The 27973-nt window shown below is 38.7% G+C and overlaps 2 protein-coding genes across 2 annotated transcripts; one reads left to right on the top strand and one right to left on the bottom strand.

Annotated features, from left to right (window-relative positions):
- Nucleotides 1–13: 13 nt before the first annotated feature.
- Nucleotides 14–17493, top strand: cdk4 (cyclin-dependent kinase 4). The gene is made up of 8 exons (XM_007248384.3): nucleotides 14–283; nucleotides 2374–2594; nucleotides 6330–6465; nucleotides 10222–10389; nucleotides 10800–10909; nucleotides 11258–11308; nucleotides 11434–11569; nucleotides 14382–17493. The coding sequence occupies exons 1-8, from the start codon at nucleotides 281–283 to the stop codon at nucleotides 14469–14471; spliced, it is 915 nt and encodes a 304-aa protein (XP_007248446.1). The 5' UTR covers nucleotides 14–280; the 3' UTR covers nucleotides 14472–17493.
- A 1743-nt stretch (nucleotides 17494–19236) lies between these two features.
- LOC103022555 (tetraspanin-31-A) lies at nucleotides 19237–27226 on the bottom strand. The gene is made up of 6 exons (XM_022682853.2): nucleotides 27061–27226; nucleotides 24014–24181; nucleotides 22818–22898; nucleotides 22544–22681; nucleotides 20894–21004; nucleotides 19237–19800 (listed from the first exon to the last, which is right to left on the bottom strand). Exons 1-6 carry the CDS (start codon nucleotides 27121–27123, stop codon nucleotides 19678–19680), a joined length of 684 nt encoding a protein of 227 aa, XP_022538574.2. The 5' UTR covers nucleotides 27124–27226; the 3' UTR covers nucleotides 19237–19677.
- Between the last annotated feature and the right edge of the window lie 747 nt (nucleotides 27227–27973).

The following is a 27973-nucleotide window of genomic DNA, read 5'->3' as shown; positions in this document are numbered from 1 at the left end:
CCGCCCCCATGACAGGACCGGAAGCATCTCATTTTCACAATGAGTTCAAAGTGAGAAGGGGAGAAAAGTTCGAGAAAGCTGAAAAAGCGTAAAAATATTTGCGTTTTAATCGTTAACGCTAAAAATACCGAAGCGCGCACGCTTAACCGGGTTGGATGGAGCGCGCGGGGCGCGAGGACGCGCAGATGTGATGATTTGGGGTGGTTATTGGGTAATATTGGGGTGATTTGTGGTCAGTCTGGCTGGAGACAGCGTGCTAGTTTGCTTCGCAAACAATACGATGGTAAGAGCCTGAACTGTTTATTAATTCGATGTGTGATTCGGTTTGTTTGTAATTTTAGGAGATATTGTTGTTTTTTAACCAAATGTGTGTCTTGCAATTACGCAGCGTCCTTGGGAGTCTTTTAAAGTGTGTGAGCATGTGCTTGGTGATCAGATTAATTGATTAGTTTGATTATTGATTGGTGATCAGCTTTGGTAAGATCCCATTCTTACTAATTAACAAAGAGCCCTCCGAAGGCCACCACGTGTTGAGGAAGGAGCTGGTTAAGGCCAGTCAGTGCACCAATGGAAACACTAGGCCTTTCCATATCTTTTAAACAGAAATAATCATGAAAATATATGTGATATAAACTCATCTGTGTGTTACCTGAATATTTATTAAATGATAAAACGTGTTTCTTATTAATATACAACTTTAAAGAGCTAAAATAGCGCACAAAGCTACTCTTAACTTCGGACTGTCTGTTCCACCTTAAATGTGCAGCAGTTACATTCAAGCGCCATCGGGGCGTCTGATGTGCAGTGACGGCAACTGCTGTACGTTTAAGGTGGAACGGAGAATATAAGGCAAGAGCCAGTTATGTTTAATCAAGTTAGCAAAGTGATTTTAAGTCTTCTAAAAATCCTGTTCTTTGTACGTCATTATATAATCACCGCATAACAGCAAAATACAACTATGCCAGTGTTTTCTAAACAGTACAGAGCTTATATTTAATCAATAGACGAAAACAATGGAGAAAAACTGGTTAAATAAGTTAAAAACTTTAAAAAGAAAAACTGTAGTATAAGTTGGTAAAACATTTAAGAATTAACAGCTTAAATTTATAAGTTTTTTTTTAAATGTGTAAAAAAATAAATAAAATAAGCTAAAACTAGCTATAGATTAAAATAAGTAAAGCAAATAAGCAAAATAAGTAAAACAGTACTAAGTAGTAAAAGTAATGTAAAATAAAATGGTTACAGGCAGAGTAAAGGTAGTGTGTGCAAATGATCTACAATTACAAAATATACCCCACCACAGTCAATGTGTTTGTTTGTTGGGAAACAACATTAAATGTGATAAACAAACTGTGTTAATCTGTAAAAAGTGATTATGGGGAAGGTGTGTTTTTGTTTGTGTGTTTGTGGTGAACCTCAGGAATGTTAGGTTGCCTGTCACTTTGGAAATGTACACACACTTAGCATTTATTAAGCATTTCAGTATTACACTTGGCCTAAAGGTGTTTACATGCAACACAAGCCATTTCTGCTGTTATAAGTACATAATTATGCATAGTTTTGCATAATAATTATGGAATAAGTAGTATTATATTTTGCAGTGATGCACTATATACTCTCAAACCACTAAATTATTTGGCAACCAAATTTTTGTGGCCAGAAAGTGTCAAAGATGTTCAACAGCACAATGCATATCTGCTATAATTTCTTTTTGTACTCACTTGTGTCTAATTTTGCATAGTAATAAAAGTGATTATTGTTTTTAGGCATTCGCCGAAATTGTTTGGATGTAATTAACAAAAACAGCACTTTGGTTGTTTGGCCAAATAAGTGAAAAGACCAAAGAATTGATGTTAAATAGTTGTATTTTCTTTGCAAAAAAACAGGTTATTAGGACAAATAATTTAGAAGTGAAACAAAATATCGAAAATACCAATAACTACATATATTGTCATTTTAGTTTGCAATACATTATCATTAACCAGTGTCAAACATTGTTTTTATTAAAACGTCTCACAATTTGACTTAATGAAGTTACTTCTTCAGTACTCCACCTGATGGTCCTAATCAATATATTATATTATATTGTGAGATCCCATATGATTTGCTATTCAGCTTTCAGTCAAAGGTTTTAATTTTGGTTTAGGCCAAAAAATGTCATTTTGCATCCTTCATATCTTTTTATTTGTCAGTCTTACTGGTGTTTATAATGACCAAGAGAAATGTTCCAAATATCTGTTTCCATTATCTTTCCTTTTCTGTAGGCTTGAAGTCTATATTCAGAAGATATTATATTAAGTATTCAATGGATGAATTCAGGTTTACATAAATTGATTGATTTCTTATTAGCTCTTTAATCTCCTCATTCTGCAGGCTATGACCCAGGAGGGCGGGGTCCAGTATGAACCGGTGGCGGAGATCGGCGGTGGTGCATATGGGACTGTGTATAAGGCTCGGGATACACAGAGTGGTCAGTTTGTGGCCCTGAAGAGTGTCCGTGTTCAGACTGACCAGGAGGGCCTCCCGCTGTCAACAGTTCGAGAAGTGGCCCTGCTGAAGAGACTGGAGCAGTTCGACCATCCAAATATTGTCAAGTATGTACTGTCTGATCCCATTTCGGATCAGAATGCTGCACTATGTAACTCTGCCTAACCTGAGTCATGTTGATGTAAAATCCTTTATTATTCCTCTACCACATCAGTCCACTGCTTCTACATCTCACAGCTTGTCCAGAAATGCACGTGTACAGCTGTCCACTATAGTGCAAACAGAGCCAGATTTATATTTACTGCAGTGATTATAATACTCACTTATATTTGCTTTATTTACTTAACGGTCACTGCTTACATCCTGTGCGTTCTTTGTTGAGCAACACATACTGTAAACTAGAGGAAACTTTAGAGTTAACAGATTTTGAGAACAACAGACATGGCGACGGTGAATGAGACAATTATAAAAAAAAAGGCAGCAGTCTAGGCAGCCATAAACAAGCGCACAAGATAAATGTGTATCAGTACGAACAGAGGTCTTAGTTTAACTATTGTGTGGAATTACTCTCCACACCTGTAGGGGGAACCCAGGAGCAAAAAGTACCAGCTCTCAGCTTCAGCTCGTGTAGGAAACCTTGATATTAAATTTCATCTTACACTAAAATCCGCCTTCTTATTTTTTATGAAATACAATAGGTCTCTCTGAATTGTATATGGATGCTGCGCATGAAACTCTTCCTTAATCTCCACTGTCTGCAGTAGCTAGTAAAAGAAAATGTTCAGAAAAACGAGTCGATCAGAAAAAAAGAACCTGTGTCTACGTCAACCTGTAAATTAATATTCATGGCCACCACCCACAGGCAGAGTTGAAGCCACGCAGATGCGCCTCGTCAGACAGGAGCTAACAGCGCTAGAAACAGCATAGGAGTTTGTTCCTGTATTTTTTGTGCAAATAACACATCAGTGTTAAATGCTTTGCCCAGTAATTCAGAGCTAAGGAACAAATAGTTAGAATTTGTCTATGGAACACCACCAGCAAAGTGGTGAGATAGGTAGGTGTATGTTCAGAACAGTTCTGTTTACACTAGCTACTTAGCTAGCTAGCTATCTTGTGTAAACAGAGGTGGGTAGTCCAGGTCCAGAAAGTAAAAAACCTGGACCTGGACTACCCACCTCTGTGTAAGCAACTAGGTTTACATAGGTGGATTTCGCATTTTACAGATACTCCAAGCCTAGGTTAGTTGCAGAACTACACTTAGCATGGCATTGCACATGTTGTTAAGTAACATATGCCATTGCAAAGACTATTAGTAGTGTAAAAATGTATTTATTTTAAAATGTTTCCAACTGTTGTCCGTCTCGCAGTGCTGTTAGCCAATCAGAGGCAATATGTTTGTATGTATGAATATTTATGAGCAAGAGCCAAAATCCTATCGCTTCTCCCTGCCCCTCAACTGAACTATAGCAGCGTTATACAACATCACCAGAGCACTTTTTATCACAAAACAACTTGCAGGCATTCCATCATACTAGAGACCACAACTAGACATTTTAAAATTAATGGAAAAAAAAAACGATGGAATGAGACCTTTTCAAATTTGCTTCATAAACACAAAATGCAACACTTTATTTTTATGTGGGATTCTTTTTACACCTGACTTTAGTACAGCCCTAAAAAAGGTTTCTTAAAGACCTGGTTAGGATTAACTTTTTCTATAACTTTTTCCAGAATGTGGCTTCGCTACAACTAAAAAAATCCACTGATCTATTGGACTGCCGTTTTACATGCTCATTCTCATTTAGTACAGGGGTAGTGTATTGCTTGGCCAAGAAAGTCAAGTTTACCTAAGCTGCAGTTGTATTGTGAATCAAAACAAAACAAACCCATATTAACCTGATAAATCACCCCCTAGACCAGGGGTATTTAATTAGAATTCAGTGTGGTCAGGCCAAGGTCTGGACTGTCATCATTTTTAACTTGTGTTATGATTCAGTGCTATATCCTGTATATTGAAGAAGCCTAGTAGTTCTGTCTGTGTTTTATCTATACTATTTAGTATATTTCAACAATATTTATTGTTTTAAATAGGCCTGTCACAATAATAACATTATTGACTTACCATACAATAAATGGAAACACTCTCAATAATTTAACTTCTCAAGTCTATTAATGTGAATCTGTATGAATTGCTATATAAAATGCTATATATTAGATATTAGATTTAGGCCTACCTGTCATGATAATTACATATATGGCAAATCATACAATATATGATACAATACAATATACTTTTTTGCTGAACTTGGCCAGAATGTTGTTTAAAAACAGCAGTTGTATTTTTTTTTATTTAATATTATTACTGTTAGTATGTTTTTAGTATAGTTAGTAAATTTAGTATTTTAATCTTTTTCTGGTGCACACTATCTGAATTAGCCTTTCTGGCTTTATTCTCCGACTGGAACTGTGTACCTCTCCTGTATGTGCTCGACGCTCCGAATCTGCACAGATCTGATTGGCAGAGGAGAGCTTATGGTGATCTTACAGCACACGTGATTGGTCTGTGAGTTTACTGTGCTGCAAAGCACGTGTACCGTAAAGACAAGAAACGTTCCGGCACTTTAAATGAACACTATCAGAATTAAATCCTTCTCAGTAGTTTATCGGTTTGGATCCGCATTTGACAACGTCTGGGTCCGGACCCGGACCGCGGCCCGCCTATTAGTGACCTCAGCCCTAGACGTTGTAAATTTAATTCCATAGTTGGCGGTGACCTTATGAATTCTCATACACCCCCTGGTCACTCTGTGAAATTACTAAGCCTCAGAAAGCCCCGCCTCCAAACCCTTCTTATCTGCGTGCTTATATTTCTAGCTGGCTGAGAGGGTGGAGACCCACTGATATAAACCCACTGAGGGTGGAGCTAATCTTTGATCAGATGATTGTGGGTACCGTCATGACTGACCACTAAGACCACTGAAGCCAACTAGGCCATTGGCTGTAATGTTATTTGAGTATCAAAACACGGAAAAAATAAATGTAATATTCTTTTTTCTAGTATTTCATCTAAACTGTAACGTACTTTTAGTTTATAACTATTTTGTAATTTTTAAGGCATATTAAGTGTGCATGCCCGTCAAGTTTTGGATTTTAAAAAAAATAAATAAAAAAAGGGAAATTTTCCGCCCGTTCAAGCCGTCCCACCAGCCCAATCGAGTTCAGTATCCCTTACATTTTAAGACAGGTTTACAAGAAATCTAAAATAAACACCTGTGAACCACTTACAAACTACAATTAGATGATTAAAATCTGATGGGTCTTCCTTTGTTGACACTGAAATGCTGTGGACGTTCCTACATATATGCAGCTTTTACCAAAGGATAAATACCACATATATTCTATCAGTAAATCCATTCCTCAATAAAGTATGCAAAACAGTACATCAGCAATGGATTTCATGTAACAAAGTAATAATGTAAAGCATTTACTCATTGCGGAATTGTTCTTTTACCTTTTATGACGCAGTAAAACAAATATTTGAAAGAAATATTAATAAATATTTGTCCTAAGGGGCTTCCCAACTAGCCCACTGACTCTCATCTGCAAAACCTGCAAGCTGATTGGCTGTTTCTCCTGAGAGGCGGAACTTCATCCTTGAACTGGCACCATGATTGGCGTTATAAGATTTCCCATTCACACAGCGGCCAGTGTCCTTTCTCCTGATTTAATACTGTTTTTCTTATATTATAATACAGGAAATTTACAGGAGACCTGACGTGTATGAGTGTGTGATTTGAATTTAATGAGATTCTGATATGATGATTCTTTTCCATTCTGTTCAGGCTGATGGACGTGTGCGCCACACTGAGAACAGATCAGGAGACAAAAGTTACGCTGGTGTTTGAACACGTGGATCAGGACTTAAAGACGTATCTGGAGAAAGCTCCAGCTCCAGGACTTCCTGTTAGCCGAATTAAGGTAAGAGAACCTCAGTGGAACTTAGAGCATTCCCATCATTGTCTAATGTATTTATGTAATCTCATTACTTTGAGGGTCTTCGATGTAATAATCGTGTAAAACTACCTCCACCATGTTTGGAGGCTGAAAGTGGCCTGGCTATGTTTGAAAGTTGTACTTAAACCCTGCTAGCTTCTTGTCAATAAAACTACCTCCACCATAATTTGGTGGATGTACTTTAGCCCAGTTAGATCTCATAGTGTGTGTTGTAGATTAAACTATATCCACCCTGTTTTGGGGCTGTACTTTCACTCAGCTGGCTCTCACTATGAGTTGCTGATGAAACTGTGTTTGTGTGTGTTGGAGTTAGACCTTCCTCATTTTTAAATGCTGTAGTTTAGCCCGGCTAACTCTTATAGTATGTAGTGTTGTTGAAACTACCTCCACCATGTTTGAAAGCTGTACTTTAGCCTGGCTAGCTCTCAGTTTATGTTGTAGGTAAAACTACCTCCCCCATGTTTGGAGGCCGCACTTTAGCTAGCGCTCACGGGGTGTGTAGACAAAACTGCCTCCACCATGTTAGGAAGCTGTACTTTTAGCCTGGCTAGCTCTCATAGTTTATGTTGTAGATGAAACTACCTCCCCCATGTTTGGAGGCCGCACTTTAGCTAGCGCTCACGGGGTGTGTAGACAAAACTGCCTCCACCATGTTAGGAAGCTGTACTTTTAGCCTGGTTAGCTCTCACTGTGAGTTGCAGATGAAGCTACCTCCACCATGTTTGGAAGCTGTACTTTAGCCTGGCTAGCTCTCATAGTTTATGTTGTAGGTGAAAATACCTCCCCCATGTTTGGAGGCTGCACTTTAACTAGCTCTCACGGTGTTTTGTAGATATAACTACCTCCCCCATGTTTGAAGGCCGCACTTAACTAGCGCTCACGGAGTGTGTAGATAAAACTGCCTCCACCATGTTAGGAAGCTGTGCTTTTAGCCTGGTTAGCTCTCACTGAGTTGCAGATGAAGCTACCTCCACCATGTTTGGAAGCTGTAATTTAGCCTGGCTAACTCTCATAGTTTATTTTGTAGATATAACTTCCTCCACCATGTCAGGAAGCTGTACTTTAGCCTGGCTAGCTCTCACTGTGAGTTGCAGATGAAACTTCCTCCACCATGTCAGGAAGCTGTACTTTAGCCTGGCTAGCTCTCACTGTAAGCTGAAGTTGATCTACTGTACTCTTACGCCACCAGGAAGAGATAAAAATAATACAGGAGTAATTTCTGGAAATTCTACCATACACACACCCACACCTCAGTCATCAAACACACTGTAATTCTTACAATGAAAACACCTACTGTTACGGTACAGAAACAGAATTCTGGAGAAAAAAAATTTATAAGACAAGTGTTCCTCCTGTAAGAGGGATTAAATAAGGGCACTGGAAACTCAGACTGGTGTGGGACGGAGTGATTACTGGAATCTATGAGTGGGGACTGGAAATTACTGCCGCTTCACTCCCCTCACATTGTCTAAATACCAGAGCCAGAATTAAAAACTTTCAAGTATGTAGAATAGAAGCATGTTGCCACTCGACCTTTTGCCTATACCAGTACTGACCCAATGTTTTTAAAAGAGGTGTTAGCACTGCACAAATATACAATAGGGTTCTGTACCAATCCTGTGGGTTCTTTAACATCAGTGAGCTTCTCTAAATAATCAGTTTGGTGAACTTTATACTCCTAATGAGGCTGGTATTTAAAGTACCTTGGCTGTACAGCTTCATAAAGTAAGTACTGGAGCATAGCATAGCATAGCAGCCACAAACACTTTACCTTTTACACAGTGATTCTCTGTTATGCTATATTTGTGGGGTGTAACGTCCAGTGGCATTACACAAATTTCTGTGGTATCCATTGGGATCCTGTGGTATCCAGTGGGTTCCTGCGGTGCTCAGAGGGTTTATACAGTATATTTCTGAGGTATTCACTTTGTTTATGCAGGTTTCTCAGGTATCTGTTGGTCTACCCATATCTACCCACTGTGTGGTTCTTCATGTGTGTTTTATTTATATATATATATATATATATATACACACATTATTTCAGATTATAGATTTTGTCTATTTCGCAGTTTTATTCAGCACATGCCAAAGATTCTCAATCACGTTCAGGTCTGCACTCCTCGGTGGCCAATCTAATCCTGGCATTTTCATCTTGGATTATGCCTGTGCCATCAGGAAAGAAAAATCCATTGATGGCATAACCTGGTCTATATTCAGTATATTCAGGTAGTCAGCTGACCTCATTCTTTGGGCACATAACGCTGCTGAACCTAGACCTGACCAACTGCAGCAACAGCACTAGAATGATGGGTGGGTTACTTCTGCCGCCTCTCCTTCTTACCCTGATGCTCCATCACTCTGGAACAGGGTAAATCTGGACTCATCAGACCAAATTACCTTTTCCTTTGCTCCAGAGTCCAAACTTAATGTTTCCTAGCAAATTGAAGCTATTTTGCTCGTTATCCTCACTGATAAATAGTTTTCTTATGGCTTCACAGCAGTTTAGTCCCAATCCCTTGAGTTCTCTTCGCACTGTGTGTGAGGAAATGCTCTTACTTTCACTATTAAACGATCCCTGATCGTGATCATTCAGGATTTTTTTCCGACCGCATTCATTTTTTGAAGATGGTGTTTTCACTTGGTCCTTCCACTTTTTAGTAATGTGATGGGCATAACCCAATTTTAGTAATTTCATCAATCTCCTTAGATGCTTGATGCTTTTCAATAATTTGACCATTCTGAAACAGTAACATCTTTTCCATGACCACAGGATGTGTTTTTCCACATGGTGGTTTAACAAATGAGTTATATAATAACTTGTAACCAGCTGAAACAATATTACCCACCCTGTAAATATCCAATGGGAGGCTCATACAGTGTATTTAAAGATGTCATTCCATTGTTTTTCCATTAATTTAAAATGTCAGTTGAAGAAGTGGGAAAAACGATAGGATTTTGGCTCTTGCTTATGAATATTCATACATGCAAACACGTCACCTTTGATTGGCTAACAGCACCGCAACACCAGGAGGCAGCAAGACAGACAACAGTTAGAAATATTTATAGTTACTTACAAAGAGAGGTGGGTAGTCCAGGGCCAGGAAGTTGAAATCCACCCCGGAGTTTTGTTGGCTGAGCTGCAGCAGAGGCGCCCAGGCAGTTAGAACAAAACCCCGGGGTGTTTTTTTTTTTTTTTTTCTGGACCTAGACTACCAACCTCTGCTTACACAAGAGAGCTAGCTAGCTAAGTAACTAGTGTAAACAGAACTGTTCTAAACATACACTTATCTTTCTCAATTGTACCTCGCTGGTGGTGTTCCATAGACAAATTCCAACCATTTGTTCCTTAGCTCTGAATCACTGGGCAAAGCATCTAATACTGATGTGATGTTTGCGCAAATAAAACAGGAACCAACTGCCAAAAAAACTGCTGTTCCTAGTGCTGTTGGCTCCTTTCTGATGAGAAGGTGTCGCTGCCTGGCTTCAGCTCGGCCTGTGGGCGGTCACAAGCCAAGGTGGGCGAGGCCGTGAATAGTTTTTCTGAATATTTTCTTTTACAAGCTGCTGCAGATAATGGAGGTTGAGGAACAGTTTCATGTGCAGCATCATAAACAACTCAGAGAGACCTATTGTATTTCACAAAGAACAAGAAAAAATGGATTTAAGCGGAAGGACACCTTTTAAAGAATTCAGTTTAAACCTTCATGCTTGTTGTTTCAGGATTTGATGCAGCAGCTGCTTTGTGGGCTCTCCTTCCTGCACTCTAATCGGGTTCTCCATCGGGACCTGAAGCCTGAGAACATCCTGGTCACTAGCAGGGGGCAGGTCAAACTCGCAGACTTCGGCCTGGCTCGCATTTACAGCTGCCACATGGCACTCACCCCAGTGGTAAGAGAGACATCACACAGACCAAATCAGACATTTCCTTTTTTTACGTATTATGTTGGGCATTTTGGCAGGGTTTGTATGGTCATCAAAAAACTGGAAAAGTCATGGAATTTGAAAATCAGGATCTGACACACATTTCATTATTAAAGATTGTGCATCAGAATTTTTATAAGGTTCGTTTAGACCTACTATAATCGATTTTAAATATAGTTTAATTGATTTTTCTTTTGTCTGTACGATGTTTAAAAATGGTCGTGATTGTCGTGGTCGGATGGTCATGAAAATTTGCCTTGAAGGCATGGAAAAGTCATGAAAATATAATGGACATGTATTGGTTAAAACATGTATGAACCCTGTTTTGGGGAATTTGAGATTTTACCCTCTAAACTCCGCCCTCCTCCTTCATTCAGGTAGTGACGTTATGGTACCGATCTCCAGAGGTCCTGCTCCAGTCCACCTACGCCACACCTGTAGACATCTGGAGCACAGGCTGCATCTTCGCAGAGATGTTCAGACGCAAGTGAGTTGTAGTCCTGTGTTTGGAGAAATTGGCTGAATATTAAAGCTTATATCAGCATTTTCTCTGTTCATACATATTAAAGGTCAGGATTAGGAGTGAACTTAATTGAAGGTGTTAATTTCTCTTAATGTCTTAAATTCCTCTTTTGTATTGGACCATCTTATCAATGTAAACAGTTTGGATGTTACTGTGAAGTCTGTAAACTTAACATTTTTATTTTTTAATTTATTTATCCTCATTTTCTAATTCTAACTAAGTACTGACATCTGCTGGTCTTTAAATGCATTGCAGTTTATGGGTCCTAGTGTTTCTGGTGGTTCTGAATTTGTGAACTTTGTTTTTTTTTAGGCCTTTGTTCTGTGGAGAATCAGAAGTGGACCAGCTAACAAAGATTTTTTCGTATGTTTCTTTATTATAATGTCTTTGGCTCTTTATTGTTATGTTATTGGTACATTAATTGGAATATTTGCTGTTATTCTATGTGTGGTTTTATTGCGTTTTTACCGGCTTTTTTATTGCGTTAGTGTTATCGGCTTGCCAAGTGAGGAGGAGTGGCCTACTGACGTCACGCTCTCCCGACGGAACTTCAGCCCCCAAAGCCCCCAGCCAATCACAGACTATGTTCCTGAGCTCCGTGAAGATGGAGCAGACCTTTTATTGGTGAGTTCTGCTTCATTTTTTATATTTCCTTTATCATTCAATTAAATTTTCAAATTAATTTTATTTCTATAGTGCTTTTTACAACAAAAGTTGTCACAAGGCAGCTTTACAGAGAAAAAATTAAATTATCATTGCTGTTAATATATCATTACCATCATTTTATAGTAGTTAAATGGCACTTTAATTTTGGAGTGCGGTGAAGAAGTCTGATTCAAAATTTGCCATCATCATCAGCACTATAAAGCACACCAGATTATAAGACACATTATCAATAAACGTCTATGTTCATACATAAGGTGCACTGGATTATAATTCAGCAGGTCTTGCCACTGGGTGGTGATTGGGGGTAGCAAACTAAGTTAAGTAAAGCTAAGCTAAGTAAATAAAATTGTAATTCTTAAAAAAAAAAAAAAAAGTCAAACGAGTGCTGGATGTTAATTTACACAGATTTCTCTTCTAAAAAAACTGTGAATTTGGATGTGTAAAGCACTGCTGTTCATTTACAGTAACCTTAGATTTCCAGTTTTCCCACTAAGGCTGGGTGCAGCGTCATTAGCATTAGCGGCTAACCACTAGTGCTAGTGGAATGTAAATGCCGCCCAACAGCACTATGCTGAGAAACTGAGTGTTTTAGGAAGCCATGGCGATATTAGCTTGCATGGTTTATCCTACGTAGCTTGTTTCAACACAGTAAACGCGCATTCTTCAGTCCAAAATACTCACCTCTAAACAGTGAAAGAGCTAGTGCTTAGCACAGATAGTGGCTAATGCTAATGCTATGCCAGCAGTGCTAGCTATATACTTACCTCTGAACGGCAAAAGAGCTAGCGCTTAGCACAGTTAGCAGCTAATGCTAATGCTCCTCGAGTCTTGGTGCTTGAGAACAAAACCAAACCTTTACTGCTCCTTAAACCTGACTGGTAAAATTCATACATAAGGTGCACCAGATTATAAGGCACACTGACTATTTTTGGGAAAAGTAAAGGATTTAAAGTGTGCCTTATTGTACAAAAAATACAGTAACGTAAGAGAGCGGTATTCCGTACACATTTTCGGTATTTTCCGTGTTTGAGTGGATATTACGAAAATACCTGAGTTCAAATAGGCTGCAGTGATTGGCTAAACTATGGAATATCTGCCTAGCAACCAAAATAAATTTTGATTGGTTACTTTTGGACCAATAGTTTTAAAGAAAACCCCAAAAAACTGACCTCAGTCCTGTAACCAGTGTGCATCAGTATTCCGTACACCTGCCAACAAACAGGCAACGGTGTTCCGTACACCTCAGATTTCCACTCGTGGTGGCTGTATTTTACTAAAGTTCACCACCTATAACATATGAGCTTAGACTGACGTAGAAGCTTAGTAAAGTGTTTGTCAAATGGATTTGATAAGTTGACTATGAATTGAAAAAAAAATGTGCTGAAGCTGCAGCACAAAATCTCAGCTGTCTGTGAGTGGTGATGTGGAGCTGGAGTAAGCTCGTTTTTAAAGTAAGTTATAAACTATGATTATTAATTCCTCAATCAAATATTACAAAGGATGCTGTTAGTTGGACGTTTAACGTTGCATTTTGGGTGAAATGTGATGTTAAAAGTGGGTAAAACCTTACGTGAACTAGTCGAGAAAGTTTTCCCCACCCCCTAGCCTCAACGTTGTTAACCCTTCCCCACCCACCCGTTTTCGGCGACGCGGACGGTTCCTCCCTACCTACCGGAATTTCAAGAGAAAACACAACGTGGATGGTCACTGACCTGTTTTAATGGAAAGAGGAAGGATTGACAATGACCCCAGACTATATTTCAAACATAACAATAGTTTATTATTAAGTATTTTATTGTTTAAATGCTCAACTGTACAGTATACTGAAGTGTACGTAATACCGTTCTCTTACGTTACTCTGTTTCTGTGATTTTATTACTCAAAATTAATAAGAGCCTGAAGAATTAGGGCTGCATAATGGTCACGCAACAGTTGCGTGACAGCATTTGGACCTTCTAGTATGCTTAAATATTTTCATGTTCTATAGTACACATATCGTTTGATCTCACAGTTCACCATGTCTCCTAAGTTTGTCTGTGTAAGTGTGTTCACAGTCTTTCGACTGGCTGGTAGCAAGGAGGCTAATCCAGCAAACTAGTACCTGTAAAGCCATCCATTACTTTCATCCACACTTCTTCTTTTCTAAACTGTTGACACACAGTCACTGTACTGTAGGCTCTCTCTCTCTCTCTCTCTCTCTCTCTCTCCCTCCCTCTCCCTTTCTCTCTCTCGCTCTCTCCCCATCTCCCAAAAAAATGACTACCAGTTTCAAACAGTACCATGATTTTAATGCATTTTTCAGTGAGTGACACCACAAATATAAATATAATAGAATTTGATTTTGCAAGTTTAATTTTTATTCTTTTATAATTTCATTTTAATTGTCCATTAATATTCATCTAAAATCTGGAAGGTCACATGATTTACATGTACATGCATGTTTGATCTTTGCACTGGTGGTTTTAATGTGTTTTTTTTTTTTTGTTTGTTTTTTTTTCTTCAGGTAAATAAAAAATGCATAAACTTTTTTATAGTTTCCTTTATTCTATCGAGCAGCCAATTATTATCCTTTAAGAAGTGCAGGCTAGTACAATATAAGGCTTTCACAAGCACATTTTTGAATTATGCAAAATATTGTTTAGAAAATTATTTCTAAAAACTTAAAAGGTTGGTGGGTCTTCACTTGTTTGGGGTTGAGATTTTTGTACAATGTGTGAAACTAATTTTATTGAAAGGAAAAAAATAATGATTTTTTTTTTTTTTTCCCCAGAAAATGCTTACTTTTGACCCGTTGAGAAGGATCTCTGCACTGAAGGCTCAGGAGCACCGGTTCTTCTCTGAACACACTGGTAACTCTTAGGACACCCCGACTGAGATCAGTGCGGTTCTGCAGTGGAAATGTTCGTGATGTAATTACCGGTTGCGTCAGTGGGCGGTTTGCTTGCCGGCTGAGTGGGTTCAGTAATCAGATGGAAACCTGGGATGCCAGCAGGTCACGCATCCATTGGACGGCCGACTCTTAAACCTGAATGTTCTGTGTTTGAAACCCTGCTGCGGCGTAATGTTTGTACATGAAGGGTAGACCTTAATTGTTTCCTCTTTCTTTTTTTTTTTATTTTATTAATAACTTAAATATGATCAATCCAGTCCTTTTAATAACATTTGTCTACCAACCGAATCAGCGCACACACTGTGCTGTCCAAAAGTATGTAGACACCCAGCATTTCTGCTGAAATTAAGAATGTTTTCCAGAATTTTTTTTTTGCCTTTTACTGCAGTAGCAACCTTTACCCTTTTAGGATGCAAGAAACACTTGCTGTTGGAACATTTGATTTCATTCAGCCCAACAAACTCAATCTGTGTGTGCCAGCCAACTTATTTTAGAAGCCTGTCCGTATACTTTTGGACACGTAGCGTATGAATATAGTAGCATTCTGGACTAACGGTATGGATGAGTGGATGAATGTAAACGTTAAGCCTCATTAAGATAATCATTTACAGCTCTGCCCATCGGCAGGATACAACTGATTAATAGGCTTTTATCGTTTTTCAAAATTAAAGTCCTCAGTGGTACAACCTGAGCACTCTGTACTGCACGTTTCCTCAGTATCAGACATTTTATTTGATTTGATTTTAAGCAGCAACCAGTTTAATTTTATTTTTAATTTTATTTTGTTTAAGAGCATAGACACCATTCAGTGATTTATAAGTTAATAACGCATTTTACGTAAGTTTAACCGTTAATATATATTCTGGTGGAATTTCCAAGACAGGATTACCTGACTGACAATCTTTTTACATTGACTTCCAGTGATTTAGATAATAAGGTCCTGTTTGTCGCTGTTTGGAGATACAAGTTTTTTTTTTTTTTATGTAAATAAACCAACCATTACTGAACAACCATTTCAACAACTGTATAAAAAATTTCCAAGCATAAAGGCAAGCTAGTCCAGAGAGGCGTAACGCATAAATCCGTTAAAGCAGAATTCACTGCCGATAAATAATATAATATGTCAAAGTGCACAAAATCATTCCTGTTTTTATTATGTATTTTATATGACCTTATTTTTATACACCGATATGATCAACAGTGTCAGGCTACAGTGCAGGGACTTGCACTGCACTATGCTGCCCCCTACTGGTAACGATAATCAGTACACATTAACGTTGAGTGTAAGCACATCACGTAAAAATAAGCTAAAATACGTTCATTCCTCTTCCAGAAGATGTATCGTTTCTTTCTCTATTTTGTTGAAGGGAAACCACTGCCACAATTCTGTATAATTAAGTGTTTTTGAGAGTAACTCATTCGGAGTTATGTGTTTGCCACACTACTCCTGCATGTTGCATATCATTGCTGTTCAATGCAAAAAAAGATCTCCATTTTATTCCCCCTATTTTCTTTCCAATTTACACGGCCAATTACTCAACCCACTTATTAGGACTTTAATAGGACTAAATCATTAGTGATGACCCAACACCAGGAGAGTGTAGACTAGCACAGCGACTCGGTTCTGATACATCAGCTCACAGATGCCTCATGCTGAGCGACATCACCCTTTGGAATTATGTGGGGAGAGAGCGCTATCTAAACACCCAGAGAGAGCAAGGACAATTGTGCTCTTTCAGCACTCCAGCAGCTGATGGCAAGCTACATGAACAGGATTCGAACCAGCGATCTCCTGATCATAGGGGCAGCGCCTAGTTCACTGGACCATTTGGAGCCCAAGTATCTCCATTTTTTTTTTCTGTTTTAGTTTTCTACAAAATTTGAACACACAAACTCTCTCTCACACTGGACCAATAGAAATTCTCAAAAATTACCTGAAAAGAACTGTTTTTACACTGACTTCCATTGAAAGTGATGAAGGTTTTACCTCTCTTCTGTAAAGTTGCTGTTTTGAATATACTTGTTTTTCATTGGACAGCAACAAGATATGTATACTTCCTCCAGTTTTTAATGCTATGCAATTTTAAAAGCATTTTTTGGAGACGAGTCAGAACTCAAAAAACAGGGTGTCGGGCATTATGTGGTACAGTCATAATTATTAGATGTAATAACCTTCTGTGGGGGCGGGGCTTAGGGGGTGCTTTAGATGTCTGCTTCCTTTAGTCACCACCACTGTACGCTATTTTGACTGTGGAAGATTTTTTATTATTTTTTTTTTTTTTTAAAACAGAGTGTCGGACCCCTGTCTGAGTTACTTTGTTCACATCCTAACTATTTAATTATGCAGTGAAATTTGGATAATTTGGTGGGTTTCCCTTCTAAGCAGTCTTTCTGTAGTATAAGTTGTGCAAGTGCTGTTCAGCAGGTTCAGATCGGTTCTCCAGCGCTGCTCTTTATTAAACCGTTGTTTTAAGCCTTAAGAACTTTGAGACCAACACTATTTTCCTGTTCACAAACACCAAGTTAGAGTTTCTTTTGGGCCAAAATGTTCATTTCAAATCAGTTCAAGGGACTGTAGCCGGTGATTATGGACCAAACTTTTGTAAGATCACCATGTTCTGCTGATGTTTGCTGGGATATCCTGAATTATTGGCCTCAATAATGCAAAAACAAGGAAACTGGTATATCAGATCCTGCTTTTTTTTTTTTAGATATATAAACATATCTCAGTGTTTTATTTTAAAGGAATGTCGTTGTCTGTAAAGGAATGTGTTGAGATATTTTTGTTCGGTGTGAGTTCGGACAGTAGGTGGTATTTCTGTGCCGTTAAGTGCGCGCTCGCATTCAGGTCAGTAGGAGGCGGTGAATGTGGAACTGGTCCCAAGTGATTGTTAATCCTCTGTTCTGTCCTTCCAAACTGAGTTTTGTATCACTTTTCTGGACCTGTAACACTTTGATGTTGCTGAACTCTATTAAAAAGCTGTTTATCGTTTTTGTGTGTCTTTGGTTTATTCTATTAAATAGGACTGTAAATATTAAAATAAAAGTGTATACTGAATAAAATATGCCAAACGTTTTTATTATCATGTTAAAAAGTTTTGGCACTGTAGCTCAAACATACAGTACCATTTTTGTAATACTTACCTTCATTATTATCAAATAATATTTCATGTCAGACAGATATTAAAGATAACCTGAGTAAATATACAAAGTTTTAAAAAGATGTTTTTATTTATTAAGGGGAAAAAAAGAGATCCAAACTAATCCCTAACTAGCCCTTTGTGAAAATGTAAATTAACCGTGACTATTTTTTTTTTTTTTTTTTTTGTAAAGTTTAATTTCACTACTAAACACAACCAGGCCTGATTACTGACAAACATACAATTAAGAAATCACAAATGGAACTGACAAGACAAAAGTGGAACTTTTTGAAAGGCATGTGTCCTGTTAAAACTTTCAGTACTACAGTACTACATTTTACAATAAACTATTCGCAATACTTATTTACAAAATGTTAAATACTTTAGTACTTCCACTTAAGGATGGTGCTTGAAGTAATTTTTTTTATAGCGGACTTATACTTTTACTTAAGTCTGGGTATATATAGTATTTTATACATATCTGGGGGCATATGTCATCGTCACATAGTGAAGGCACAGGCACAAGTCGAAACAGACCTGCATCGTACCTCGCCAGGCACTGATTGGTCTCTGCAGCGGTGGGTAAAGTCAAACAAGCCTAGAAGGCTTAATGTTTAAGTCCACCAGAAGGAGAACACTGAACAACCATGATGTGCATGCAAGGAGAAAAGCGCTGCTCTCCAAAAAGTTTTTTAAAGATCATGAGGACAAGCCAAAAGTCTATTGGAAGAATGTTTTGGGAATGGACGAGACCAAAATATAACTTTTTTTGGTTTAAATGAAAAGTATAAGAGTCTTATCCCATCCGTGAAACATGGTGGTGGTAGTATTATGGTTTGGACATGTTTTGCTAATATTGCCACCCACAGTGGACAGCAAGCACAGTAGGTGGTAATGATGGTGTCCAGCAGTGTCTGGCTAAAACTGTCCACGTGAACAGCAACTAAGAGTATTGTCTCTGGCAAAAGCCCAGAAACCACATTCACATACAACGCCGGATAGCCTGCCTACATATCCACAATTCCTTAGCTTTCATAATTCCGTGAATTTTGGCATGCCAGTGTATTTTCCTGTCTTTTAAATTTAGTACCATATTTTTCTCACTTTAAGGCGCACTCTCAATAAAAGTATATGTTTTTGTTCTATTTTTATATATAAGGTGCACCGGATTATAAGGTGCATTTATACGACACTAGAATAAAACAGGGGTGTTGCTGTTTTCCTTCTAATTCAGCAGGTCTAAGCTAAATTAAATAAACCAAACTGTACTTCTTAAAAAAAAAAAACATTTAGACAAGTCAAACAAGCGCTGGATGTTAATCTACACAGATTTCTCTCCTAAAAACTGTTTATTTGGGTGAGTAAAGCGCTTCTGTTTATTTAAGTTACAGTAAGCTTAGATTTACAGATTTCCACTAAAGCTAGAGCATTAGCATTAGCGGCTAACCGCTAGCAGTAATGCTAATGCTGCTCCAGCAGTGCTAGCAGGGGTTAGCAGCAGGCTACAGGCTGATAATACTCATGGCCGAAGAGCTAGCGCGTTTAGCGCAAATAAACAACAGTAATTGTGTTTAAAATATGCAGAGAAAAAGGGGTTTGTATAGAACATTTATTTACCTATTTACAGTCCACGAATCAACAACTCATCAGTTGATCAGAACATTGCTGTGAGGAGGTTGATTTGATTGATTGTATTCCTGCATTTCGAGAGCATCAGTAAGGTCATGCTATGATGTTGGATGATCAATTCTCACACTCAATTCTGTGACCTTAAAGGGTCATGTGATCACGGCTGGTAAATCTCCAGAGTGTCCAATCCTATTGGTCGGTGCTTCTCTACGGAGGTTATACAGTACATAGAAATGTAAATGTGAAATAATAACAGTCAGACATTTTCATATTAAAAAAAAACCTGCAGCTATTAGTATTAATATCAAAGGACCGTTCCACCCAGGATGCTATATATAAATATATATATACATCAGATTCTGCTGGCAGGATCTTTTGTTCAGTGTCTGAAAGCTGGGCCTCATCTCTTATTCCTCTGTCAAGCTGTGTCCCGCTGGTCCGGTCCTCAGTGGTATCTGGGAGGGAGCAGACGAGCTGAACTGAGGGTCTTTCTGGTTTCTGTATTGAAGGACCAGCCATACTGCCAGGATCTAAAAAAAAATTAAACATCACAGATATTACTAGGAAATCTGTGACAGTCCAAAAATTCTCACTGTAATATGCACTTTTTTTTTTTTTTTCTATTTTTTTCCCAATTTACACAGCCAATTACCCAACCCACTCATTAGGACTCCCCTTATCACTAGTGATGCCCCAACACACCAGGAGGGTGAAGACTAACACATGCTTCCTCCAATACATGTGAAGTCAGCCACCGTTTCTTTTCGAGCTGCTGCTGATGCAGCATTGCCGAGCAGCATCACAGCGTGCTTGGAGGAAAGCGCATCGACTCGGTTCTGATACATCAGCTCACAGACGCCCTGTGCTGCAGACATCACCGTAGGAGTGATGTGGGGAGAGAGCGCCATCTACCCGCCCGGAGGGAGCAGGGCCAATTTTGCTCCCTCTGAGCAACCACCTGCTCATAGTGGCAGCACTTTAGACCGCTGGACCACTCGGCGCCCTTAATATGCACTTTTAAAAACTATTATAATTTTTATTATTAAGTAATCATAAGATCTATTTCTGTAGCTTTTTATATAACTTTAGAACTAGTGACACCCACTAATCTAGGCATTTTTGTCACCTAATTTAATCCTAATTCTGTTCTGAGTTCTTGATTTTGAACTTAGTGTTCAGAGCACCATATAGTGGTTTCCACAATGCCATTGTAGTCTTTCAGAACACGGAAAAGAGTTCTCAGAAAGTAAATGAAAGAATTTAGTTAGTTGCACTGCACTGTGGAAGTATATTACAGTGGAACATGAGAACATATATCACTTTCTTCAGACTGTATACTTGTGCATCTCAAAAATTTGAATATAATTAAAGAGTTACATTTTGGTCATAATGTTACACTATATATAATATAGCTGTATTACACACAGAGTGATCAGTTTTAAGCAATTATTTATTTTATTGGCTTACAGCCAATAAAAAACTAAAAGTAAAAGTAACTTTTCAATTAGATTCAATTTTTTTGAGATGCACTAGTACAAGTCAGGTTGACTGTACAAAAACTGTACCAGCTTTTAGACTAAAATGACTTTTTCCAAACTGGGGGAAAAAAATAAACAGACAAACCAGTGAGAAGCTGAAGAACAGTCCAATGCCTCCCAGTATCTTCAGGGTTTCCCCTCCATGCTGCAGGATCAAGTCCCCACACTGGAAGCACCGGCCCCTGACCTTACAGGCCTAAGAGGATACATGATTTAAAATTCAGTGTGAACCAATCAGATCAATGCTGTAGATAGATGAGTGGGGCTAAATTGCTTTAAACTGAATAGGTGGAGCTAAAGTTCTGTTGTCCGAAGAGGCGGAGCTAAACTGCTGCAGACTGAATGGGCGGAGCTTAATAGCTGTAGACTTAATGAGTAGGGCTACATATTCCTGTAGGCTAAATTGGTGGTGCTACACTGCTGTAGACTGAATGGGTGGGGCTACACTGTGACAGACTGAATGGGTGTAGCTAAATTGCTGTGTATGTAATTTGTGTGTTTTTTTTACTCATTTCTGTTACTGTAAAACATCACCCCATCTAAAACATTTAGAACAAGCCACAAGTCACATCTATAACAGGAAGTGACATCAGTTGGTTCTTCTAAAGATCACAGGGAGACCAAAATTAAGTTTCTTTTTAAGTTTGTTTTTCTGAATATTTGATCTTATTGTAACTATGACTGAGGTCAATCTCAACGTTCTGTCCTGTTATCTAAATTAATTATTAGATCTTATTTGTTTATTTTTTAAAGAATGAGAAAATCCCTAGATTGTGCTCAGTGTCCTCATGCTATTAGCGTAGCCGCCATTTAGCTATTTTTCATGTTTTTGCTAATTCTATGCTAAAAACTCATTCCTGTTAGTTTCATTCCTGTTACTCAAGTCATAAAAAGTAAGAGGAATGAGTACCAGTAACAGGAGTGAGTTCCAGTAACAGGAATAAGTGCCATTTTCTCCCCAATTTACACGGCCAATTACCCAACCCACTCATTAGGACTCCCCCTATATCTAGTGATCCCCCAACACACCAGGAGAGTGAAGACTAACACATGCTTCCTCCGATACATGTGAAGCCAGCCACCACTTCTTTTCGAGCTGCTGCTGATGCAGCATTACCGAGCAGCCAGCGCGCTTGGAGGAAAGCGCAGCGGCTTGGCTCCGGTACATCAGCACACAGACGCCCTGTGCTGCAGACATCACCCTAGGAGTGATGTGGGGAGAGAGCGCCATCTACCCACCCAGAGGGAGCAGGGCCAATTTTGCTCCCTCTGACGCTGGCAGCTTGATGGCAAAGCTGCATGAGCTGGGGTTCGAACCTGCGACCTCCCGCTCATAGTGGCAGCACTGGCTGGACCACTCAGCGCCCGATTATCATTTTTTTGATATAAATATAAATTATTTGAACATGCAGTCAAATAATAAAAACTTTTTCTTTAAAATGAAATTCAGATTAGTGGACTTGCTTTTAAACATGCTTTTTAAATGTCACATGAGTTGTGTAAGCATCTTCAGCTTAGAAACCTTGCAAAAAAAAAAAAATAATAAAGCTGTCTGAAATTGACCAGACAGTTTTACAATTGTTTTAAATTGTTAAATATATGTGTTATTAGATTCAGAGTAGAAAAAGATAAATATATATATATTTTTAAGTTTAATATGGAATGAGTTACTACAAGCAAATGGCACCATGGAATGGTGGAATGGCCTTTATATATTTAGGCAGCTGGTACGTACCGCGGTACACAGACTGGCATCCAGATTAAACTCTCTGTTCTGAGTTCTGTTGTTCAGACCACAGCAATCCAACCTCTGCTCCAGAGACCTCCTTCCATCACTGCTCATCCCCGCCCATGACCTGCCGAGAACCCTCTCCTGTATTCAAACACACAATCATATAAACATACACACACATACACACTTACATAAGGAAAATATTACTGTACTGCTGATATCTGAAATGCTAAAAAAGCAAACTTCTACTGTCCACAAACTTTTAGCCACAAAGTACCTGTTGTTCCCGGTTGAAGGCAAAGCAGGAGCAGGAGACGCCAAACTGGAAAAGAAACACTAAGGACAGGAGGACCATGTACTGAAGAGAGGAGAGAGTCAAGGAGCTCATGTTTATTCATGAAAGGCAGCTGCATGACCCACCTTTTCGCCCGTTAAGATTAATTTCATGTACAGATGTGTTTTCATGTAATGTTCATGGCCCAGATGCAGCAAAGCAGACAAAACCATGATACCTCCACCACCATGTTTCACAGATGGGATAAAGTTCTTATGCTAGAATGCAGTGTTTTCCTTTCTTTAAGGCTTTGGGACTCCAGCGAACCACAGTTAGAGCTTTTATCCATAAATGGAGAAAACATGGAACACTGGTGAACACTCCTTCCCAGGAGTGGCCGGCCCACCAAAGTGTTTCAAAAGGGCATGGACAACTCATTCAGGAGGTCACAAAAGAACCCAGAACAACATTTAAAGAACTGCAGGTGTCACTTGCCTCAGTTAAGGTCAGTGTTAATGATTTATTGATAATAAAGTAAAAGAGACTGGTTGAAAATGGTCTCCATGGGAGAGTTCCAAGACAAAATACACTGCTGACCAAACATAAATCTCACATTGGCCAAAATACATCTGAATGATCCCCAGGACTTTAGGTAAATATTCTTTGGACTGACGTGACAAAAGTTCAATTTTTTGGAAGGTGTCTGTTCCATTACATTTGTCATAAAACTAACACATCGTTTCAGAAAAAGAACATCATACTCAATGTTAAACATGGAGTGTGATCATCTGGGGCTGCTTCATGCTCGACTAGTGGAGCCAAATTTTCTCCACAGAGATGTGAAAGACTTATTGCAAGTTATCGGCAAAGTTATTAGGTTTAGGGGGCAAAAACCTTTTCACACAGGGCTAGATTGGTTTGGATAGTTTTTTTTCCTTCAATACATAAAATGATCATTTCAAAAGTGCTTTTTATATTTTCTCAGGTTATCTTTGTCTGGTATTAAGTCCTACATCAATTTTCAACTGTGTTGAAAACATATTTTGTTCTAAACATATTTTACACACATTTCTGTTCTACATAGGATTAAGAAAAATGATAATTAAATATGAAAAAAGACATATGAGATTGTGTCTTTTTGGTGTAAAATCTCTCACAGTTACTGCAGCAGTAGAAATGAGATAAATTATGAAGGATACGCAGAACAGCAGAATCTGGTGATGTTTGAGAGTCCCCACAAATCCCAGGATGGAGACCAGAAGCAGGACGATGGCGAGCACTAGCACACCGCTAATGATGTTTACGCTAACCACTAAAGTGAATCCTCTACTCCAGACAGCCAGTCCCATCAGCAGAACTCCAAGCATCTGAGGACCAGTACACCCAGTGTGCATTACAATAAATATAGTGCAAGTTTATATACTCTCTCTCAGCGCTGGAGGAGCTGCGTGATTAGCATTTGTAGCCTCCAGCAGGATTCAGCAGTGCTGCATTGCTAACGCTCAGTACACAGCAGTGCTGCTACAACAGTTTACTTAATTAAACTCACAAAAAGCACCATGATTTATTAATAAGCTCCATTCTGGCTGTATAAGCTCTAGTTCCTTCCGAGATAGCTGCAGGCTAGCAGGCTAATGTTGCACCAGTGATGGCACAGCTAGCAGCCACCGGGGTGCTGCCATTAGGAATGACTTGTGTAGGCTATTTTTTTGGATGCAGCTTTACTTACCTGTGTTACTTTTATTTTAGCTTTAAATTTTTACTAAACACTGGCTTAGCTGGTCTTTAAGATGATCAACATAAAAGGCCGGTCTTCAAGATCAACAAACCCTATTTGGGTAAGCTAACTGGTTAAACAGTTTAGACAGCTTCGCTTATGGCATCCATATGGTATTTTTTTAAATCCTTGTAGCTGGAGCTGATCTACCATCATGACCATCCTGACCATGCTAGTCAACCATTATGAGTAGATATTTGTCCAATATGAGCAAGCTGGGTTACCATTATGACCAGGAAGTCTAACAGCATGATCAATCTGGCCAGGCTTGTCAACCAGTAAGAGTAGGTGGTTGATGAGCTAGTTTACCAGTGTGACTAGATATTAGACCAATATGACCAAGCTGGTTTCTCATTATGACAACCAGTATGAGTAGGTGGTTGACCAGCACGACTGATATGACCAATCTGACCAAGCTACCGAACTAGCATGACTAGGTAGTTCAACAATATGATGAATCTGAGTAATCTAGTCAACCAGTATGATTCAGTGGTCTACCAGCATAATCAATTTGGCCAAGCTAGTTAACCAGTATAAGTAAGTGGTTGACCAGAATGACCAACATGACCAATCTGACCAAGCTAGTTTACAACTGTGACCTGATAGTTGACCAATATGGTCACTGTGACCAAGTTAGTGGGCTAGTATGAGGAGGCAGTTGACCAATATAACCAATCTGACTAAGCTAGTTAATTAGTATGCCTAAATAGTTGACCAGGTTAGTCATTTTAACCATGCTAGTCAACCAACATGAGTAGATAGTTGAACAATTTGTCTATGCTGGTTCAGCATTATGACCAGGAGGTTGACCAGCATAACCAATATGGCCACACTAGTCAACCAGTATAAGTAAATGGTCTAGCAGCATGATCAATCTGGTCAAGCTATTTAACCAGTATGAGTAGGTGGTTAATCAGCATGACCAAAATGACAGGCTAGTTTACAAGTGTGACCAGATATTGGACCAATATCACCACTATGACCAAGCTAGTCAACCTGCATGACTAGATAGTTTACCAATATGATCAATGTGACCAAGCAAGTCAGCTAGCATGACTAGGTAGTCGACCAATATGATGAATCTGACTAACATCGTCAAACCAGTATGACTGAGTGATCTAACAGCATGATTAATTTGGCAGAGCTAGTCAACCAGTATGAGTAGGTGGTTGACAAGAAAGACCTACATGACCAATCTGACCAAGTTGACCAATATGATTACTATGACCAAGTTAGTGGGCTAGTATGTGAAGGCCGTTGACCAATATGACCAGCATGACCAATATGACCAAGCAAGTTTACAAGTGTGACAAGATATTGGACTAATATGACCAATCTGACGAAGCTAGTCAGCCATTATGACTAGATAGTTGACCAATATGATCAATGTGACCGAGCAAATCAACTAGCATGACTAGGTAGTCAACCAATATGATGAATCTGACTAACATCGTCAAACCAGTATGACTGAGTGGTCTAACAGCATGGTCAATTTGGCCAAGCTAGTCAACCAGTATGAGTAAGTGGTTGACCAGAATGGCCAACATGACCAAGCTAGTTCACAACTGTGATCTGATAGTTGACCAATATGATTACTGTGACCAAGTTAGTGGGCTAGTATGAGGAGGCAGTTGACCAATATGACCAATCTGACTAAGCTTATCAATCAGTATGCCTAAATAGTTAACCAGCTTAATCAATTTAAACATGCTTGTCAACCAACATGAGTAAACAGTTGAACAATATTACCAAGCTGGTTCACCATTATAACCAGGAGGTTGACTAGTCAACCAGTATAAGTGAATGGTCTGCCAGCATGATCAATCTGGCCCTGCTAGTCAACCAGTATGAGTAGGTGGTTGACCAGCATGATGGATATGACCAATCTGACCAAGCTACTAAACTATCATGACTAGGTAGTTCACCAATATGATGAATCTAAGTAATCCAGTCAACCAGAGTGATCTACCAGCATGATCAGGTTAGTCAACCAGTATGAGTAAGTGGTTAACGAGCATGACCAACATGTTAATCTACGAGTGTAACTAGATAGTTGACCAATATAATCAATATGACCAAGAAAGTTAACAAGTATGTCTGAATAGTTGACTAGCTTAGTCATTTTGACCATGCTACTCAACCAGCATGACCAACCTGTGCAAGCATCTTATCATCCTGATCTGCATTATACTGGTGGACCATGGATCTGCTTCTTGTGCTAGTCAAGCAGCTTGGTCAAAACAGTCATTCATGCATGCTTGTCCCTTGGGGGAGCTTGTTCATGTTGGAAGACCAGCTAAACCACCTTACTTAAATAAAAAACATACCCTGTACTGGTTGAGAGCTAAACTTCTAAACTAACAAACTTCTACCATCCTTTTCATTCCATACAACCCCAGAAGACTGATGTGTTGTAGCTCATTATTAGCCTTACTGAGACCAGTTACCCCCAGTGGAATGTCCACTCACCATATAAACCACGTTCAGGGCACAGAGTATGCTCCTCAAACACAGGAATCCAACGTTCACCATTGTAGAAGCTTTAAATCACGTTCTAGAGAATGCTTTCAAACATAAATCCACGATGAACTGCTGCGATCATGTACACATACAATATAATAAGCCGGAGGAGCAAAAGTCCAAAGTCATAAATGGTGTGACCAAGCAGGTAAGGGGGTGGTTCAACACTGAGCTAGATAGGAAGTAAAAAAAACAGCCAATAACAATGTCAATTGTTATTTTGGTATTGTTTTTAATGAAAAAAGTACATTTAGATCTGCAACACTGCCTTCAAGACCACATATTTTCAACTAGACAATGCCAAACCACACACCGCACACATTACAGTGGCATGGCTGCTGAAGAAGAATCCTACAGCACTGACCTGTCCCCCTAAAGAAATACAGTGGCGTGAAAAAGTATAGATTTCTTTTGTTTTTGCATTTTTCAAACCAATATTTTTCAGATTATCAAACAGACTTTAATTTCAGACAAATATTATCTGAATAAATATCAAAAAGTGCTTTATAAATGATGATTTTCTTAAGGAAAAAAAAAGCTAACCAAACCAATCCCCCAATAAATTAACTGTGATTAATCCCATTTATTAGAAAGCTGGGTCCAATTTTACTAACCATAACCAGGCCTGATTACTGACAGACCTGTAGAATCACTTAAATAAAATTAAAAAAAAAAATTAGCCGCTAAAAGATAAAAAAAAAAAAAACACATTATGTGTTATCCAAAAACAGATTAGAAAACAAGTCACTGATTATTGATCAATCTGGAAAGGTTATAAAGTAATTTCTAAGGCTTTCAGCAAACCACAGTGAGAGCTATTATTCACAAATGGAGAAAACATGGAAAGCTGGTGAACCTTCCC

Source organism: Astyanax mexicanus, chromosome 24, assembly GCF_023375975.1.
Source record: "Astyanax mexicanus isolate ESR-SI-001 chromosome 24, AstMex3_surface, whole genome shotgun sequence".
NCBI classification, from domain to species: Eukaryota; Metazoa; Chordata; class Actinopteri; order Characiformes; family Acestrorhamphidae; genus Astyanax; species Astyanax mexicanus.
The sequence above is the reverse complement of the archived record's forward strand: the minus strand, read 5'-3'. Positions and strand labels throughout refer to the sequence as shown.